This window comes from Schistocerca gregaria, chromosome 2 (assembly GCF_023897955.1).
Source record: "Schistocerca gregaria isolate iqSchGreg1 chromosome 2, iqSchGreg1.2, whole genome shotgun sequence".
In the NCBI taxonomy this organism is placed as follows: domain Eukaryota; kingdom Metazoa; phylum Arthropoda; class Insecta; order Orthoptera; family Acrididae; genus Schistocerca; species Schistocerca gregaria.
In genome coordinates this window covers 753274289-753296142 of record NC_064921.1, presented here as the reverse complement: position 1 = coordinate 753296142, position 21854 = coordinate 753274289, and the positions used below count along the sequence as shown (strand labels likewise).

Sequence of the window (21854 nt, the reverse complement as noted above, 5' to 3'; positions counted from 1 at the left end):
GTTCCTTTACCAACTCGCAATCCATAAACCAATTATCGGTCGTGATATTTCTCCCACTGTAGAAAATGGGTGGTGCTAACCGTTTCACAGGGTCGGATTGTTTTTTGCGTACACTAAATGGATCTTACATATTATAATACAGCTGAGAGTGGACCAAAGCATAAATTTATGCCTTATTTGCTTGTTTTTTTGACATATATTGCATGAAACCGCTTCTACTTCGAAAAGCCTAGAGTTTTTCATCGATTGTGACATTCTCACCAAGTGAATAGCATTTATGGCAGTTCACAACGAATTCTTCAAAAATGATTCTTATAGGAGCTAGGCGGTCAGTTTTCCTTCGTTCTCCTCTTGTTTCCACTTCATCGAAACGAATAGATCGCATTAAAAACTGAAATATTTTTTATACTCATGACGGTTAGGAAGTCAGCCATCTGCCATAAGTCGTCGAGATTCAGACGATTCGCTTGGTACACCCAAGCGAGATAAAGCAGCTCTAATAAGGCTTTCATTTCTACTGTGTCTCTCTCTTGAGCGTCCCTTCATGAGAATAGATATCTAGTATTGTATGAATAAATTTGTTTGTATTTTCTACAATAAGTTGAATCATTGGGTCAGAGATGAGGCATTTCCATGACTTTAGAATAATAGTAACGTTTTTCGCAGGTCCGATTACCCCGGGGAGATCAAGTAAAATGTTTTGTTTACCTTGTCTTTGCCTGTTCCTTGGTTTTCTTTGCCATGACCAAACCCGATTATTTTTTGTATTTTACCTTTGAACAGCTTGAAATGTCGATTTGGTGCTCTCATCTCCGCCGTCTTCTGAGCTGGACTGAGCATTCTCTCTTGATACAGTGTTCGGCCATGGTTCATCGAATACTGCCATCATCGTCGAATGGTGGCTCGCTCTTATTCAAATGTCAAGCTATTCGCCGTTTACTCCAACTGGCTTCTTTGAGCAGAGCTGTACGTCCTCTTTCAAATACTGACATCTGCTTATATTGTTCACGTTCCTGTCTACGAGGCACAGTAACTGTCGAACTGAGTTTAAGGGATGAAATTGGCAAAGACTTTATGCCCTGTTTTCGACATGCCCCTTGTATACTATCTTTACCAGCTCTGCAGCGAAATTGCTCTACAGCGTCATACATTCATCCAGTGACTGCCAAAGTTTACAGTTTCGCACTTTCCATCGATACCTATATGAATACCAGTTTGAGAGCAATTTGCATAACTCCTGCTTCAAGCGTCTTTTTTTTTGGTCTTAGAATGTATAATTGATGCCCTTTTCAAAATTTGCAGTATTATAGCCCAAGGAAAGTTTAGTCGCACAAAATGTAGGAGGAGCTAGGGACTGCAAGCAGGATCTGGAGTTACCTCTTTGTAGGCCTTGCGGTGTCGTGGCGTGGTGCGGGTCGAGGCAGGCGCCGCTGTGGGGGTGGCGGCGGCTGGGGGCTGCTGGATGGGGCTGCGCGGGGGCGGCGTGGTGACGAGGAAGGGGGAGCGCGGCGGCTCCTCGGACTGTGTGCGCTGCAGCGGCTCGTGCGACGTGTCGTCCGCGCCCCCCGCCCCTGGGCCGCCTGCTGCGCCGTCCGCAAAGCAGCCCCCCGCCTCCGAGAAGCTCTTCATCAGCCGGCCGCGTCCGTTGGCCAGCATGCCACCGCCGTTGGTCTGCGCGAACTGCGACACCATCCGCACCTGCAACGACGGCCTGTCTGCACAGCTTCGACCACACCCAGCACCAACCCGTTAACACTTTATCAAGAAACTTAAACATTATTGCCAAAACGTACCTCAGAAAGTTAGGGATGTGAACTGCTGATAATTATTTCTCTCTTTTCACGAAAATTTTTTTCGAATACCAGAAATACATTTCATTTTTCATTTCTTCTAATATACGAGTGTTTCTCATGAGCCACAGATCACATTTATAATAAATAACCGTATCATATTTACGGTGTTGCAGCAGTGCACATAAATATATCAGTCAAGACACAGAGATGTCCTACTTGACAATGAAAAAGACAACTTGTAGTCGGATTCTGACATTGTCAACTGGTGCGGCTCAGCAGTGTGATAAAGACACAGCACAGAAAAGAGCTTGTAAAGATGCACCCCTTTTCAGATGGGATACACAAAGTATTCTGTCTGCTCCCTTGGGCAAGTTCTTTTAAGAATGGGAACCAGCACGAACACTTCCTGCCTGCACTGTGGTACACTGAAGCATCAGTATTCCTTTTGTATTGGCGTGATGAATTCATGCCCAGGGTTTTACACACACTAGACCGACGAAAATTGCACTTACACTAAGTAAACAAGACAGAAATTCATCGTCATCAGATTCCATCTCTAAATATTTTCTTCCTAAGGGATAAATTGAGATCGGCGTATGAAAAATGAGCGGAAGCTGGAGAGGATATGATAGGGTGGGTACACTAGAACTACAACTCGCACCGAGTCTGATATAAACGTGAATGTGGTCACAAACTGTAGACGGTGACAGGTCTGTAGCGACTGGTACGAGCCTAAGTGCGTTTCCTGTCAATCTATTCTTCCCTTAATTCAAGTGTCTCCTTACTTTCAGCTGTGCAGACGTACCAACAAAACACGATTATGCTGGCTAATGTGACAAAGCCAGATCAGTCGACCATGTTGTAACTGCTGAAAAGGCTGCTGACACTTTTCTGGAACCATATGTAAGTTGACCTCCCCACAGAATGTGCGCCGAGGCAGCATCCGTGGTCTTTCTGGACTTGTCCTGTTGGGCAAAAATTTTTTTTCTTGTCAGTCAGGTAATCTATTAGCTAAAATGCTCCACTCTCTCGCATCTCGTTGTCACTGGTCTGTACGGTAAGATACCCATTGAAAATCTAGAAATTCGAATTCTAATTTCTTACAAGTCATGTGGGAAGCCACGTAGTGCGTTTCACATGAGTGACGCTTTCTTGTTTCGTGGCAATTTTCGGACATGCACGCACCCACACACCCGTGCGCGCTCATTTACGCACTCCTCCACGGTCACATCAATCTCTCTCCCAAACTTCTCTCAACATACCACTTCACTGGTACCCTCTACATTGCTGTAACTTCTCAAACAACACTGCAGAAAGGTCAAGATCAGCGTACAACGAGCGAGGTTATTTCCGGAGAAATGTCAAAATTTGACGTTCTATTAACAGGAAAGTTTGACAGTAGGTACAAATGCCAAAGCGTTGACGAATGACATGATTTTGTTGTAGAATAATGCCCGCTCATATGTTGTCATAGTTGTTCCGAGTATGCTGCAGAAGTTTCTCTAGGAAGCCCTTGCACATCGCCCATACAGTCCAGATCTCACCCCACGCGATTTCCTTATTTCTGGAGCCCCGAAAGAAGACATTCGTGGCCATCGATTTTCTTTGGACGAAGAGGTGCACGCCTTTGTACAAGTATGGTACTGTAGGGAACCGCAAACACTTTTCCATGAAAGCACAGACCGTCTTGTCTCTCAGAGGGTTAAATGTATAAACAGTCGTTGCGAATATTTAATAATGACAGACAGTTCACTAGCTTTTATCATTTATCTCGTTTCCTTATTGTGTGCTTCTTGTACACTCATGCTCATAAATTAAGGATAATAGCAGAATGTGGTGCCACACGACGTGGCACTACACAAAACTGGCGGTAATAGCATAGGCACACAGGGAACACACACGACACAGATCTGTAAGTCCACGGTATTGGTGATGTTGAGAAAACCGTCCCAAAAGACATGTGCTACAAAACGCCATTGCGTCCTGCGCATGTACCCCGAGATCAGTATGGGATATGATCACCATGCACACGTACACATGCCGCACAACGGGTTGGCATACTCTGGATCAGGTGGTTGAGCAGCTCCTGGGGTATAGCTTCCCATTCTTGCACCAGTGCCTGTCGGAGCTCCTGAAGTGTCCTATGAATTTGAAGACGTGCAGCGATACGTCGACCTAGAGCACCCCAGACGTGCTCGATGGGGCTTATTTCTGGAGAAAGGCCACTCCATTCGCCTGATATCTTTTGTTTGAAGGTACTCCTCCACGATGGGAGCTCGGTGGAGCCGTGCATTATCATCCATCAGGAGGAAGGTGGGACCCACTGCACCCTTGAAAAGGCGGACGTACTGGTGCAAAATTACGGCCCGATACACCTGACCTGTTACAGTACCTCTGTCAAAGACATGCAGAGCTGTACATGTACCAATCATAATCTCCCCCCCCTCCCCCCTACACCATCAAACCACGACGTCCATACATGTCACTTTCAAGGACATTAAGGGGTTTCTATCTGGTTTCTGGTTCACGCCAGATGAAAACCCGGCGAGAATCAGTGTTCACACTATACCTGGACTCGTCCGTGAACATAATCTGGGACTACTGTTCCAGTGACCATGTACTGTGTTCTTGACACTAGGCTTTACGGGCTCTCCTGTGACCAGGGGTCAGTGGAATGCACCTTGCAGGTCTCTAGGCGAATAAACCGTGTCTGTTTAGTCATCTGTAGAGTGTCTGTCTGCAGACAACTGTTCCAGTGGCTGCGGTAAGGTCCCGAGGAAGGCTACCTGCAGTACTCCGTGGCCGTCTGCGGGCATTAGTGGTGAGATATCGGTCTTCTTGTGGTGTTCTATACTGTGGACGTTCCGTATTGTAACGCCTGGACACGTTTCCTGTCTGCTGGAATCGTTGCCGTAATCTTAAGATCACACTTTGTGGATCACAGGGGGCCCGTGCTACAACCTGCTGTGTTTGGCCATTTGGCCAGCCTCCAGTCGCCCTACTGTTCTACCCCTCATAACGTCATCAATATGTGTTCTTTGAGCCATTTTCAGCACACAGTCACCATCAGCACGTCTGAAAACTTACTAGCTGCACTGTACTCTGACATGCACCTACACACCTCTGCGTATGTGGACTGCTGCCAGCGCCACCGTGCGACGACTGCAGGTCAAATGCGCCGCATGGTCATACCCCGAGGTGATTTAAAACCGCAAACTGGCCACCAGAGCGCTGTTTCACCATGTATCAGCATTATCCTTAATTTATGAGCGTGAGTGTATTTACACAAGGGGCTACTGGCATATGAAAGGACTAGGTGACATAAAACAAAATGGTAAATCGTAATTTTATAGTTATAAGCAGTAAGGCAACGTAAGTGTGCTACCGGGAATCACTACATGTATCATAATATTGTATGTACACTACCTGGACAAAAGTATCTGAACACCTATTAGTGGACTTTAACATGTGGTGTGTCCACCCTTCGCCTTTATGACTTCTTGACCTCTTCTGGGATACTTTTAATGAGATGTATGCGAGTTTGTGGAGGATTGGGAGGTCATTCTTCCTCAAGAGACAAAACGATAGAAGGTACTTATGTTGCACACGAGTCTGGAGCGTAGTCGACATTCTGAGTCATCCCAAAGGCGTTCCACTGTGTTCATGGCAGGGCTCTGGAGAGGCCAGTCCATTTCTGGTGCGTTGTTGTTCACAAACCATTGCTTCACGGATGCTGTTTTATGACAGTTTGCATTGTCATGGTGATACAAATAATCATTGTCTCTGAACTGTTCCTCTACTGCATGCACTACACAATGCTGTGAAGCGTTTTTGTTGTTCCACATTTAGCAGTTTTTCAGCGCAATAAGGAGGCCACATTCTAACCACAAAGAATACCTCCATATCGTAACACCACCTCCTCCGTACTTCACTCTTAGCAGTACACATGATGACGGGTAACATTCTCCAAGTGTTCACCAAAGCCAAACTCTTCCATCACACTGCTAGAGAGTATGGCCTGATTCATCTCTTAAAATCACTCGATTCCCATCGCCCACTGTCCAGTGGCATAGTTCTTTGGTTGATTGGTCGATCTGGGGGAGGGAACCAAACGGCAAGGTCATCGGTCCTGTCGGATGATGGAAGTATTTTGAAGGAAGTCGACCGTGCTCTTTGAAATAAACCATCCACACATTAGCCTGAAGCGATTTAGGGAACTCGCGGAAAACCTAAATCACAATGGCCGGACGCAGGACTGAACCGTCGTCCTCCCGAATGCGAGTCCAGTGTGCTAACCAGTGCTCCACCTCGCTCGGTCATCATGCTTTGCGTCACTTCAATCGTCGCTTAACACTGAGTAAAGAAATGTGTGCCGTATCAGAAGAAGCTCGAATATTCTTTTTAATCCCTTCGCGCACCGTGCAAACTCGGCTTCCTGGTAGCACGTTTAAAGTGACGAGTGATTCCTTCCGCTGACTTCATGCGATGTTTTACAACCACCGTCCGCAATGGTCTATTGACCCACCCGTCAGTACATGAAGTCTCCCTAGTCTTTCTTCAGACGTGCTCGTTCCTTCACTTTTCTACATCGCAATCGCATCACCTACAGTCGACTTGGGTGGCCTTAGAAGGACTGAATTGTCGCTGATGTGTTTCTTTCTTAGGTGACTAGTCCACATTCAGATTCTCTGACCTCCCAACCAACCCATTTTCCTGTTACTGCTTCTCTCTTCACAACACATTACTTCTCGCCTTCTTTTGTGCCAGTACGTCCGCCTTTCGTTACACCTAGCAGTCAGTTTCTAATTAAAAAGGGACGTCCGAATACTTTTGACCGAATAGAGTATAGTTAAAAGATTATCTCTCTTATTTTGTATAGTACTTCCCGTTACTATGGTAACGTCTCAGTTATCGAGTTTCCAGCAGGAGGTGAAAATGGCTGCGGCACTGGCAACTGGAAAAGGAGACACGGGGCGCCCATGATCAGCCCCTGGGGAAGTTGCGCAGCTTTCGAGTACCGTGCCTGGCCTGTAAATTCAGCTGTAATTACGTCGATAAGGTCCTTATTGGTATCAACTCGGATTTTGCTGCTTGTAGACATGTCCAGCAACAGGAAAGAGGTCCTCATCAGACTGACTTTTTGTTCAGCGGTGTTTTTGGTACATTAGTATTACTAGTAATTATGTTCTCGAATGGACTCACTCGGTTCGGCTAGCTGCTGTTGAGAATGAGAGCCCTGTTACTTGCAGCTTACCTCCTCTTATTTGTTATTGCCAGCTGTTAGTTACTAGTAGCGAAATCTGTACTAAGTTTTTTTCAATATTTTAGCAGTTGGCTGTACCTGCTTCCGTAGCTGAAGTCACTAGCGCACGCCTGTGCGGTGGCACTTGTTCCGGAGATAAGCCGGTTGAAATCCTGGTAATGGAGGAAATTTTCACTGCCGTGTTTGGCCGGCAAGGGTAGGGGAAATTGTGGCTTAAAGTTCATGATCGTCAGTCTTTCCGCTAGTTTTCTGGATTAAATACCAAATCTCTCAGCAAGACATGCTACACTGTTGAACAGTCCGTTGGATGTGGACGCTAACCTCGGCGTGTCCCTTGGTACTGTTCGAGAGGACCACGCTATGTGCCGGCAACGGGTTTCATCATTTCCCTTCTCTCGTTATCATCATGTAACATAAGCATAACATTATATCCCACGGGATCATTACGCTCACCTACATATCAAAAGTACACATACGATGCAACTCTCACATATCTGCAAGGAAATGGGGGAAGTAAGAGCACCCTTTGCGCTAGGTACGTGAACCCATCTCATGTAATTTCACTGCCAGAATGACATACGACATTTACATTTTTTACTGTTGCAACTTCTGTAGAATTTGATTGATGCTATGTTTTTATTTAAATGGAAATGTTTTCATACAATTTAAAATAAAACTCACCTGGATTTATTTTACATATGTGATGAGCACAGTCTTCCACTTTTTAATTTTTTTTGAAAGAATTGCAACACTTACATCAATATGGGTATGCTGATTTATCTGAATCTGTTACATGTAAGAAAATAAAAGTAATACCATGTCGGCCTTCTTTCAATTTTTATCTTGTTAAGAAATCTGTATTTCATTGACAAATTAAGAAATGTGATATTATCATCTCCACTCCCCACACCTATCTCGTTATCGTACCGTTTCATGTTGTTGGGTCTTCAGTCCAGAGATTGGTGTGATACAGCTCTCCATGCTACTCTATCCTGTGCAAGCTTCTTCATCTCCCAGTACCTACTGCAACCTACATCCTTCTGAATCTGTTTAGTATATTCATCTCTTGGTCTCCCTCTACGATTTTTGCCCTCCACGCTGCCCTCCAATACTAAACTGGTGATCCCTTGATGCCTCAGAATATGCCCTACCAACCGACCCCTTCTTCTAGTCAAGTTGTGCCACGAATTTCTCTTATCTCCAATTCTATTCAATACCTCCTCATTAGTTAAGTCATCCACCCATCTAATCTTCAGCACTCTTCTGTAGCACCACATTTCGAAAGCTTCTATTCTCTTCTTGTCCAAACTAGTTATCGTCCATGTTTCACTTCCATACATGGCTACACTCCAAACAAATACTTTCAGGAACGACTTCCTGATACGTAAATCTATATTCGATGTTAACAAATTTCTCTTCTTCAGAAATGCTTTCCTTGCCATTGTCAGTCTACATTTTATATCCTCTCTATCCTCTCTACTTCGATCGTCATCAGTTATATTGCTCCCCAGATAGCAAAACCCCTTTACTACTTCAAGTGTCTCATTTCCTAATCTAATTCCCTCACCATCACCCGACTTAATTCGACTAGATTCCATTATCCTCGTTTTGCTTTTGTTGATGTTCATCTTATATCCTCCTTTCAAGACACTGACCATTCCGTTCTGTCTCTGACAGAATTACAACGTGATCGGCGAACCTCAAAGTTTTTATTTCTTCTCCATGGATTTTAATTCCTGCTCCGAATTTTTCTTTTGTTTCCTTTACTGCTTGGTCAATATACAGATAGAATAAAATCGGGGATAGGCTACAACCCTGTCTCACTCTCTTCCCAACCACTGCTTCCCTTTCATGCCCATCGACTCTTATAACTGCCATCTGGTTTCTGTACAAATTGTAAATAGCCTTTCGCACTCTGTATTTTACCCCTACCACCTTCAGAATTTGAAAGAGAGTATTCCAGTCAACAATGTCAAAAGCTTTCTCTAAGTCTTCAAATGCTAGTACGTGAGTTTGCCTTTCCTTAATCTATTTTCTAAGATAAGTCGTAGGGTCAGTATAGCCTCACGTGTTCTAACATTTCTACGGAATCCAAACTGATCTTCCCCGAAGTCGGCTTGTACTATTCCATATAGACCAATAAAGTTAAATATGTTCGACCTGGAATCTGGTGTAGAATTCAGTAAAATTCTTCTGGATTTGAGACCGCATTGGGCGACTACATACTATGGAGGAGTGCTGTCATTGGATATGAGGGTGAGGAGGAAGGATATTACGTGTTCTTTGTGTTGGTCTTTGCATTGCGTGTTGTCATTGCTGGCAACAGGCGTTTTCCATTGCAGTTTCCTTTATTGATTGCCATTCGTGGAAATCGGCGAATAGGAAAGTGCGCTGCAACTGCAGCGTAGCGCTGTTTGCTAACTGCCTAGTATCGACTAGGCCACGTCAGCGCTGTGGCCTGCCGCGCGTCTATTGCTCTGCGGGAGCTGTCCTTCCGCAAAGCTGCGAATGCTGGCAGCCAAGATGCCGGGAGTCGGTATCCGTCTTCTCTGTTCATGTTGTCGGGTCGCTTGGCTACTTCTATAGCCTCTCTCATCTTCCTCATCAAATTAAACGGCTGTTTCGCAGGGACGCGGGCCTCTCGAAATTCGATCTTCATCCTGCACTGTTCCTGGTGTTCTGCCACAGCAGATTTGTTGTATCGTTTGACACGGATACACCTCTCGTCTTTGTGCTTATTGAACGACCTTTTTCGCCTAAATACACCAGTCCACATTTGCACCCCATTTCATAAAGTCCGGCGGCATGAAAATTATTAATTGTATCTTTCGTCGAGCCCAGAAGCTCTGTTATTTTGTTGTTGCTATGAAAAATCGGCTTGATACCTGCCCGACGGAGAATTTTGCCCAGACGATCAGTAGCCCCTTGTACGTATGGTAGCAAGACGGTGCTCTGTGCTTCGTTCTGCATTTCCCTATTGCCCTCCTCCTTCAGCGCCATAGTTTAATGTATCATTCTTATGTTGTAGCCATCAGCTCCAAAAGTGGATCTGAGGTTCTGTAGTGCAGCTTTGAGATTATGTTCATCGCTGATTCTGTAGGCTCTCTTAATTAAAGATTGCAGGGCCGGATTATTTTGCGTAGGATGGTGGTGTGAGGATGTACACAGGTACCTTTCGTGTTAGAGGGCTTCCTGTAAAATCTATGTCCAAGTTTCCCGTCAGGCTTACGGAAAACTTCCACGCCGAGAAAAGGCTGTATCCCATTCTTTCTACGCTACTAGCCATTAAAATTGCTACACCACAAAGATGACGTGCTAGAGACGCGAAATTTAACCGACAGGAAGAAGATGCTGTGATATGCAAATGATTAGCTTTTCACAGCATTCACACAAGGTTGGCGCCGGTGGCAACACCTACAACGTGCTGACATGAGGAAAGTTTCCAACCAATTTCTCATACACCAACAGCAATTGACCGGCATTGCCTGCTGAAACGTTATTGTGATGCCTCGTGTTAGAAGTAGAAATGCGTTCCATCACGTTTCCGACTTTTATACAGGTCGGATTGTAACCTATCGCAATTGCGGTTTATCGTTTCGCCACATTGCTGCTCGCGTTGGTCGAGATCAAATGACTGTTAGCAGAATGTGGAATCGGTGGGTTGAGGAGGGTAACACGAACGCCGTGCTGGATCAACACGGCCTCATATCACCAGCAGTCGAGATGACAGGCATCTTATCTGCATGGCTGTAACGGATCGCGCAGCCACGTCTCGATCCCTGAGTCAACAGATGGGGACGTTTGCAAGACAACAGCCATCTCCACGAACAATTCGACGACGTCTGCAGCAGCATGGAGTATCAGCTCAGAGACCATGGCTGCGGTTACCCTTGACGCTGCATCACAGACAGGAGCGCCTGCGATGGTGTACTCAACGACGAACCTGGGTGCACGAAAGGCAAAACGTCATTATTTGGGATGAATCCAGGTTCTGTTTACAGCATCATGATGGTCGCATCCGTGTTTGGTGACATCAAGGTGAATGCACATTGGAAGCGTGTACTCGTCATCGCCAAACTGGCGTATCACGCGGCGTGATGGTATGGGGTGCCATTGGTTACACGTCTCGGTCACCTGTTGTTCGCATTGACGGCTCTTTCAACAGTGGACGTTACATCTCAGAAGTGTTACAACCCGTGGCTCTACCCTTCATTTGATCCCTGCGAAAGCCTACATTTCAGCAGGATAATGCACAACCGCATGATGCAGAAAATGTTCGACTGATGCCCTGGCCTACGTTTACGTACATGTAGTATAATTGTCTATAACAATGAGTCCCGCTTTGAACTAAGCGCCGACGACCAGTTAAGACCTGTCTGGGTTCGTCCCAGGTACCAGCCATAGGGCCCAACAACCAGGAGTGATGATCTGGGTTGCCATTTATTTTCATATCAAGACCCCCTTGGTTGCCATCCACGACACACTCACAGGATAGTGGTACGTCGATGATATTATACCCGCCGTTTTATAGCCCCTCATGGCAAGTCATCCTGGACTTACATTTCAGCAAGATAACGGCCGCCCGAAAGAGGCGAGAATTTCTACTTCTTGGCTTCGTGCTTGCCAGCAAGGTCGAGGTATCTCTCCAAAACTGAGAACGTGCGAAGCTTTACGGGCAGCGCCCTCCAGTCATCTCAGGATTTTGACTATCTAACGCTCCAGTTGGACAGAATTTGGCACGATAGTCCACATGAGGACATCCATCAAGTCTTTAAACGTATGTAAAGATGAGTAACTGCTGGCATAAGGCCAGAGATGAACCAGCGTGTTATTGATTTGCTCAGTTAGTGAAGCTCTTTCTCTGGAATAAATCATCCAATTTTTCTGAAACTGCAATCATTTGTTTTTCTGTATATTTAAAAGAACTCAAAATCCCCAAGATCTGCAACGTTTTACAGAATTTCGAAATATGGCGCGTACTTCAATGCGAGATACTTTTAGTAATCTCCACAACGAAATTCTGTCTCGAAATCTGGTAGAAAACCCAAAGAGATTCTGATCATACATAAAGCACACCAGTGGCAAGACGCAATCAATACCTTCACTGCGCGATAACAACGGTGAAGTCCATTATGACAGTACCACTAAAGCAGAGTTATTAAACACGGTTTTCGGGAACTCCTTCACCAGAGAAGACGAAGTAAATATTCCTGAATTCCAATCAAGAACAACTGCCAAGAAGAGAAACATAGAAGTAGATATCCTCGGTGTAACGAAGCAGCTCAAATCACTTAATAAAGGCAAGGCCTTGGGTACAGATTGTATACCAGTCGGGTTCCTCCCAGAGTATGCTCATAAAATAGCTCCATATTTAGCAATTATATACAACCACTCTCTCACAGAAAGATCCGTACCTAAAGACTGGAAAATTGCTCAAGTCACACCAATAACCAAAAAGGGAAGTAGGAGTAATCCTCTTAATTACAGGCCTACATCACTAACGTCGATTTGCAGTAGGGTTTTGGAACATATCCTGTATTCGAACATTACGAAGTACCTCGAAGAAAAATATTTATTGAGAAATAGTCAGCACTGTTTCAGAAATATGGTTCTTGTGAAACACAACAAGCTCTTCATACTCATGAAGTAATAAGAGCTATCGACAGAGGATGTCAAATTGATTCCATATTTTTATATTTCCAGGAGACTTTCGACACCGTTCCTCACAAGCGTCTTCTAACGAAACTTCGGGTCTACGGAGTATCGCCTCAGTTGTGCGACTGGATTCGTGATTTCCTGTCAGAAAGGTCACAGTTCGTAGTAATAGACGGAAAGTCATCGAGTAAAACAGATGTAATATCCAGCGTTCCTCAAGGAAGTGTTATAGACCCTCTATTGTTCCTGATTTATATTAACGACATAGGAGACCATCTGAGTAGCCGTCTTAGATTTATTTCAGATGATGCTGTCATTTACCGTCTTGTAAAGTCATCATATGATCAAAAGACTTGCAAAATGATTTAGATAAGATATCTGTATGGTGCGAAAAGTGACAATTGACCCCGAATAAAGAAAAGTGAGAAGTTATTCACATGGATACTAAAAGAAATCAAAATCTTAGGGGTTACAATTACAAATAACCTAAATTGGAACGACCACATAGATAATATTGTGGGTAGAGCAAACCAAAGACTCCGATTCATTGGCAGAACACTTAGAAGGTGCAAGAGACTGGTTACACCACGCTTATCCGCCCTATTCTGGAGTATTACTGTGCGTTGTGGGATCCGCATGAGGTGGGACTGACGGATGAAATTGAAAAAGTACAAAGAACTGCAGCTCGTTTTGTATTATCCCGAAATAGGGGAGGTAGTGTCACAGACATGATACATGAATTGTAGTGGCAATATATTAAAACAAAGGCGACGGGATCTTCTCATGAAATTTCAATTACCAGTTTTCTCCTCCGATTGCGAAAACGTTCTGTTGGCACTCACCTTCATAGGGAGAAATGATCACCACGATAAAATAAGAGAACTCAGGTCTCGCACAGAAAAATTTAAATGCTCGTTTTTGCCGCGTGCCGTTCGAGAGAGGAACAGTAGAGAGACAGCTTGAAGGTGGTTCATTGAACCCTCTGCCAGGCACTTTACTGTGAATAGCAGAGTAATCAAGTAGATGCAGATTTGTATGTACATTACATCTACGCATTTCGGTCCCATTCGGGGATAATTCCATCGTGTTGCGTCGCTTTTTTTTTCTAAGATGCTGGCAACAATCAGAGCAAAATGCCTCGGACCTTTGGAGGTGACGGAGTCCCACCTCTGACTGACAAACCAGGGACTCCCAAGATACGACTTGGCAAACAAATGGTAATGAGATGGGGAGCTATTAATATCAATGGGGGCTACTCTGGGAAGAAGGTAGAGCTGGCAGAGGCTGCAAGTAAGATGGGACTGGACGTTTTAGCTGTTAGTGACATTCGGGTAAGGGGTGAGAAAGAAGAGGAAGTGGGAGAATACAAGGTCTGCCTGTCAGGAATCAAAGCAGGAATAGCACAATGGGGTGTAGGGCTTTACATCAGGAAAGAAATGGAACCCAGCGTAGTTGCAATAAGGTATGTAAACGAACGACTGATGTGGATAGATTTGACAGTGTCTAGCAAGAAAATTAGGATTGTGTCAGTATATTCGCATTGTGAAGGGACAGATCAAGCTAAGATGGATAGTTTTTATGAGGCACTCAGTGATGTAGTTGTTAGAGTAAAGGACAAGGACAGTGTTCTGCTCTTGGGGGATTTTAATGCCAGGATTGGAAATCGAACAGAAGAGTATGAAAAGGTTATGGGTAAATTTGGAGAGGATATGGAGGCCAATAGGAACGGGAAACAACTCTTGGATTTCTGTGCCAGTATGGGCTTAGTAATCACAAACTTCTTTCTTAAGCATAAGAACATTCACCAGTATACTTGGGAAGGCAGGGGAATCAGATCTGTCATTGACTATATAATAACAGATCAGGAATTCAGGAAGGCTGTGAGGGACACACGTGTATTCAGCGGATTCTTTGATGACACTGATCATTATTTAATCTGCAGTGAAATTGGGATTGTGAAGCCGAAAGTGCAGGAGGTCAGGTCCATATGTAGGAGGATAAGAGTGGAGAAACTTCAGGATAAGGAAATCAGGCACAAGTACATAACAGCGATCTCAGAAGGGTACCAGTTAGTTGAATGTAGTCAATTACAGTTATTGGAGAAGGAATGGGCAAGGTACAGGGACACAGTACTAGAAGTGGGTAAAGAATGTCTTGGAACAGCAGTGTGTAAAAGTAGGATGAAGCAAGCAGCTTGGTGGAATGACACACTCAAGGCAGCCTGTAAAAGGAAAAATAAGGCGTATCAAAAATGGCTACATACTAGAACTCAGGTAGACAGAGAAAGTTATGTTGAACAAAGAAACAAAGCCAAGCAGATAATTGCAGCATCCAAGAAGAAATCTTGGAAAGACTCTGGAAACAGGTTGGAGACTATAGGTCAAGCTGTTGGAAAACCATTCTGGAGTGTAATTAGCAGCCTTCGAAAGCGAGGTAAGAAGGAAATGACAAGTATTTCGTACAGGTCAGGAAAACTGCTGGTGAATCCTGTTGATGCCTTGGGCAGATGGAGGGAATATTTTGAAGAGTTGCTCAATGTAGGTGAAAATGCGAACAGTAATGTTTCAGATTTCGAGGTAGAATGGGATAGGAATGATAATAGAAATAGGATCACATTTGAGGAAATGGAGAAAATGGTCAATAGACTGCAGTGCAATAAAGCAGCTGGGGTGGCTGAAATTAAGTCGGAACTCATCAAATACAGTGGAGATCAGGTCTTAAATGACTACACAGGATAATTGAAATGGCCTGGGAGTCGGGACAGGTTCCATGAGACTGGACAAAAGCAGTAATCACACCAATCTTTAAACATGGAAACAGAAAAGATTGTAACGACTACAGAGGTATCTCTTTAATCAGCGTTGTGGGTAAAATCTTCTCAGGTATTGTTGAAAGGAAAGTGCGAGTATTAGTTGAGGACCAATTGGATAAAAATCAGTGTGGGTTTAGGCCTCTTAGAGGTTGTCAGGACCAGATCTTTAGCTTACGGCAAATAATGGAGAAGTGTTATGGGTGGAACAGGGGATTGTATCTATGCTTTATAGATCTAGAAAAAGGCTTATGACCGGGTTCCTAGGAGGAAGTTATTGGTCTTTACATGGATAGTCAGGCAGCAGTTAGAGTTGACGGTAAATTGAGTTCATGGTTCAGAGTAGTTTCAGGGGTAAGACAAGGCTGCAACCTGTCTCCACTGTTGTTCATATTATTTATGGATCATATGTTGAAAACAATAGACTGGGTGGGTGAGATTAAGATATATGAACACAAAATACGGAGTCTCGTATATGCGGATGACTTAGTTGTGATGGCAGATTCGATTGAAAGTTTGCAAAATAATATTTCAGAGCTATATCAGAAATGTAAGGACTATGGTATGAAGATTAGCATCTGCAAAACAAAAGTAATGTCAGTGGGAAAGAAATATAAACCGGATGAGTGCCAAATAGGAGGAACAAAGTTAGAACAGGTGGACGGTTTCAAGTACTTAGGATGCATATTCTCACAGGATGGCAACATAGTGAAAGAACGGGAAGCGAGGTGTAGCAAAGCTAATGCAGTGAGCGCTCGGCTACGATCTACTCTCTTCTGCAAGAAGGAAGTCAGTACCAAGACCAAGTTAATCTGTACACCGTTCAATCTTTCGGCCAACTTTGTTGTATGGGAGCGAAAGCTGGGTGGATTCAGGTTACCTTATCAACAAGGTTGAGGTTACGGATATGAAAGTAGCTAGGATGATTCCAGGTACTAGTAGATGGTAACAATGGCAGGAGGGTGTGCACAATGAGGAAATCAAAGAAAAACTGAGAATGAACTCTATAGATGTAGCAGTCAGGGCGAACAGGCTTATATGTTGGGGTCATGTTACACGCATGAGAGAAGCAAGGTTACCCAAGAGACTCATGGGTTCAGCAGTAGAGGGTAGGAGGAGTCGGGGCAGACCAAGGAGAAGGAACCTGGATTCGATTAAGAATGATTTTGAAGTAATAGGTTTAACATCAGAAGAGGCATCAATGTTAGCAATGAATAGGGAAGCATGGAGGAATTTTCTAAGGGGGGCTATGCTCCAGACTGAACGCTAAAAGGCATAATCAGTCTTAAATGATGATGATGATAATGATTTTCTAGGAGTGTATTACGCTGTCGCTTCGGACAATTACCAGTCTCCGTTGCTCCTCCTCTGTCCCTCATTCATGCTTTTATGCATTAGCCCCATGACTACGGCTGCGATATTCTTCAGTGTGAAGGCGAGTTTAGCGTCTTAGAGAGATCTCAGTTTACGGCGAGTCGCTACTAATTACAGGAGGAGCGTAAAAAGGGGAGCCAGTAAGCGGGCTCCCGCGTTAACTGCTCGCCAGACCTTACACTGGAGGCTTACCGCAGTGATTACTCGCGGGGCCGGTGGGGGGACTTTAACGGCTCGAGTTAACGTGCGCCGGTGAAGAGACCTAACCGCGAGTGTGTGTGTGTGTGTGTGTGTGTGTGTGTGTGTGTGTGTGTGTGCCCACAGCCGCAAACACCGGCGGCTACTGCTCAGTGTCAGCGAGAGTCCGCCGAGGGTTCGCAGCGCCCAACGGCACCTATGGAATGTTTCTCCATCAGTTACTGGATATCCACTGCTGGATAAACGCCTCCTCTAGACAATTCCCTGCATAGCAGTGTTCGGTCATACTCATAAATGTTGCTCCTACATGTTTGACTTGTGTTATCCACCCTCTTTGTCGTCTTCTTGGTCCTCTTCTTAATTACATATTTCAGTCTAGTTTGTTTCTTGATCCATTTATTTGTTTTCCCAGCTTCGCTAATAATTTCTAAGATGAGCCTCTCAGTTTATAAGCGGCTCCTTTATGCTATACGTTTCGTTGTGGTAAAGCTGATCTGGTAATCCACACTGATTGCAAACTGCACATCGAAAACCCCTCTTCATTTACTATTACTCCAGAGCTTTTCCCTGTAGCTCTCGATCCAGTTGTTGTTTTAAACTGCTGTAAATACAAAAACTCATGAATTCGTTCTGTTACTTCTTTTCAACTTATTGGTTATAAATTATTTTTGTCACACCGTAATTTATTTTGAAGCCTACTTTCAAACTCTGCATCAATTCGTTGTCGATGGCAAGTTGCATTATCACAACATTATCAGCAGAATCATGAAACCCGTTTACCATGCCACTCTTAGGCCATCATTAGCAAATGCAGGGTTACACGTGTTTCCCTGAAACACATCTGATCTCTGCTCTCGTAAGGGGTACGCAGAAAGAAACATATTTGTAGTTTGCTTTACCCTGCAATTCAGGTAAATAAGACGTCAGAAAAAAAATTTAGGACAATTATCAAAATTTTTATATAAGTCTTTATTTACAAATTTATCATCATGTTGAAGGCAAGCACTTCAGATCAAATTATCTTACTTGTTACTGTAAAAAATAAATCGGTTACTAAAGGTTAGCGAAACTCATCTTTTATTGGATGTAGGTAAATGAGTGTATAGTAGCGTAAATGGAATACAAATACCGACAGTGAAGTTAACAGTCATGTCAATGAAGCCCGTGATAAAGGAGACTGGTATTCCTGTTTAATTTATCTGCACTAAACGCATGGGGAGATGGGCAAGTGTAAGACTCAAAAATTTTCATTTTTAATGTAAATGCATTGGTAAGTTAGGAGACTCCGTAACTCTTTACTTTGCACTCCAGATTCTAGGGAAGGAGGGAAATGCTGCCTCTTGTCCCTTTATCGTACGTGTATCGCCTACGTTACAAAGCAAAAAAAAAAATAGCGATCAATGGCAAAAGTATTCTAAATGGGACTGGGTAAAGACAACGACGTTTACCACGAGCAGTTTTGAAGACTATCACTTCAGACTTATTACTGCAAACGACAAAATTAACTAGTTCTTAAGTCCCTTCCAATTATCCTCCGGGGTATCTAAAATGACTAGCGTAGAGTCAACTGCTACCCTCCTCCAAGAATTTAACACATCGCTGACGTGGTCCGATCAGGAGCCGAAGACATAGTTACGGACTCAACAAACAGGACGTAACTGATGGGTAGTAGATCTTGGAAAGTAGTTCTTTCTTTGGATTCCAGTAGACAAGAAGAGAACGAAATGACAGGCAAATGGAAGGTGGATAGATGACATTACGAAATAAGCAGGATCGTTACTTGAATACGTACGGTTGAAGACCATTAAATGATAAACGTGATGGTCTAACGAAACAGTTTGTTACCCTACGCGTCGGGTTACAAAATGACTGTCTTTATTTCAGCGTAAGTTAAGTCAGTGACCACTGTTCTTGGTTTTCGATTATGACTATACGAGGTGTGGCAATAAAATAAAGGGATGAAGCTGTCACAAACTGAGTACGGATGCACCAAAGATGAACGAGCAATAGCTGTGGAGTTTGAAGCAATTCTCAATCGAATGTGGCATCACTGGTGTCTATAGACAAATCATTGTGGCTGTGGCTTTCGTTTGTAAAAGAGCTATTACTTTGCTTTGCAGGAAAAATGGTAAGCGTGACAATGCAGCAACGAACTGTCGCGAAGTTTCAAATGAAGCTTGGAAATACTGCTGCTGAAACCTGTCTGTTGCTAAAACAAGACTGTTTATCACGTACGCGAGTTTTTGAGTGGTTCGAGGTTTTCGAAGACGGCCGAGAAGACGCTGAAGATGACTCACGCTAGGGACGCGCTTCGGTACAGAAAAAGGATGAATATATCGAAAATGTGGGTAATATGTTTCGATATGACAGTCTTTTGAATATTCGATCGATTGCTGAAATTGTAAGATTCGGCAAAGAGCGCGTAAGATACAATTTAGTTAACCAATTTAACATATGCGATACTGGCGCCAAAGATTCTCACGATTGAACAAAATGAAGCTTCTGAAAATGTTTGTTTTGACTCTTTGAACACGACTGAAAATGATCCTAATCTCTTGGCAAGAGTGATAACATGGGACGAATCTTGTTTTTCATCTTATTGTCCAGAAAGTAAGCACCATTCCGTGCACAGACAACTCACTGGCTCATACTGCACTGTTTATTAAAAGGTATTTAGCGAAGGACAGCATCCCATTGTTAGACCACACACCTTATTCGCCAGACCATGTGACTTTTATCTATTCCCCAAAATCAAATCTGCATTAAAAGGAAGACTCGCTTTATTTGTTCATGAGACGGGCTCCCAGGTAGATGCTATTGTGCTAGACTTCTGGAAGGCGTTCGATACAGTTCCGCACTGTCGCCTGATAAACAAAGTAAGAGCCTACGGAATATCAGACCAGCTGTGTGGCTGGATTGAAGAGTTTTTAGCAAACAGAACATAGCATGTTTTTATCAATGGAGAGCCGTCTACAGACGTTAAAGTAACCTCTGGCGTGCCACAGGGGAGTGTTATGGGACCATTGCTTTTCACAATATATATAAATGACCTAGTAGATAGTGTCGGAAGTTCCATGCGGCTTTTCGCGGATGATGCTGTAGTATACAAAGAAGTTGCAGCATTAGAAAATTGTAGCGAAATGCAGGAAAATCTGCAGCGGATAGGCACTTGGTGCAGGGAGTGGCAACTGACCCTTAACATAGACAAATGTAATGTATTGCGAATACATAGAAAGAAGGATCCTTTATTGTATGATTATAGGATAGCGGAACAAACACTGGTAGCAGTTACTTCTGTAAAATATCTGGGAGTATGCGTGCGGAACGATTTGAAGTGGAATGATCATATACAATTAATTGTTGGTCAGGCGGGTAACAGGTTGAGATTCATTGGGAGAGTCCTTAGAAAATGTAGTCCATCAACAAAGGAGGTGACTTACGAAACACTCGTTCGACCTATACTTGAGTATTGCTCATGAGTGTGGGATCTGTACCAGACCGGGTTGACGGAGGAGGTGGAGAAGATCCAAAGAAGAGCGGCGCGTTTCGTCACAGGGTTATTTGGTAACCGTGATAGCGTTACGGAGATGTTTAGCCAACTCAAGTGGCAGACACCGCAAGAGAGGCGCTGTGCATCGCGGTGTAGCTTGCTCGCCAGGTTTCGAGGGGGTGCGTTTCTGGATGAGGTATCGAATATACTGCTTCCCCCTACTTATACCTCCCGTGGAGATCACGAATGTAAAATCAGAGAGATTCGAGCGTGCATGGAGGCTTTCAGACAGTCGAACCATACGCGACTGGAACAGAAAAGGGAGGTAATGACAGTGGCACGTAAAATGCCCTCCGCCACACACCGTTGGGTGTCTTGCTGAGTATGAATGTAGATGCAGATGTAGATTTCAGTCCGCTGAATCAGTGAAAGGAAAAGTGACCCATTTCATCGTGTAGCTCGCAGAGGAAGACTTCCAGTTCTGTTTCCATTAATGGAAAACTCGCATGGAGCGTTGAAGTAATGGAGTAGGGGAGTGTATTGCGGGTGACAATAACTAAATAAACACATAAAAAAGTTTTGCATCACCCCGGTTCCCAGAACTCCTGAAGATTGACGTTGACTGTGCATACTATATCGCACACACAGTCCCTTCGACTGTTCAGAGATGTCACTAAACCCGCCCAAAGATGTAAACAACCATGCATGAGCAGCGCCTATTAGGCGAAGGGGACTCGACTGTCGATCAGTTCCAGTCACTGCACCAGGAAGGAGGTACACGGCTCGTGTTGTCTGTAGTTCAACCATGAATAGACGGTTCGATCGCGTCCGCATTGTTACTTTGTGCCAGGAAGGGCTCTCAACAAGGGAAGTGTCCAGGCTTCTCGGAGCGAACCGAAGCGATGTTGTTCGGACATGGAGGAGATACAGAGAGACAGGAAGTGTCGATGACATGCCTCGCTCATGCCTGTCGAGGGCTACTACTACACGTGGATGGCCGCTGGCTACGGATTATGGGTCGGACGAATCCTGCTTTTCGTGCAGCCACAGGACGTCGTGTTACGACTCAAACTGTGCGCAATAGACTGCATGATGCGCAACTGCTGGCCGGTGTGGCCGAGCGGTTCTAGGCGCTTCAGTCTGGATCCGCGCGACCATGCCTCGGGCATGGATGTGTGTGATGTCCTTAGGTTAGTTAGGTTTAAGTAGTTCTAAGTTCTAGGGGACTGATGACCTCAGATGTTAAGTCCCATAATGCTCAGAACCATTTGA

At 44.2% G+C, this 21854-nt stretch overlaps 1 protein-coding gene across 1 annotated transcript in view; it reads right to left on the bottom strand.

Annotated features, from left to right (window-relative positions):
* The window catches only part of LOC126335960 (uncharacterized), a 1093560-nt gene that overhangs the window by 344130 nt on the left and 727576 nt on the right, over window positions 1–21854 (bottom strand). The window contains exon 8 of the mRNA XM_049999436.1: window positions 1378–1698. Within this exon, the coding sequence (XP_049855393.1) occupies window positions 1378–1698 (321 nt within the window). The remainder of the gene's footprint in view (window positions 1–1377; window positions 1699–21854) is intronic.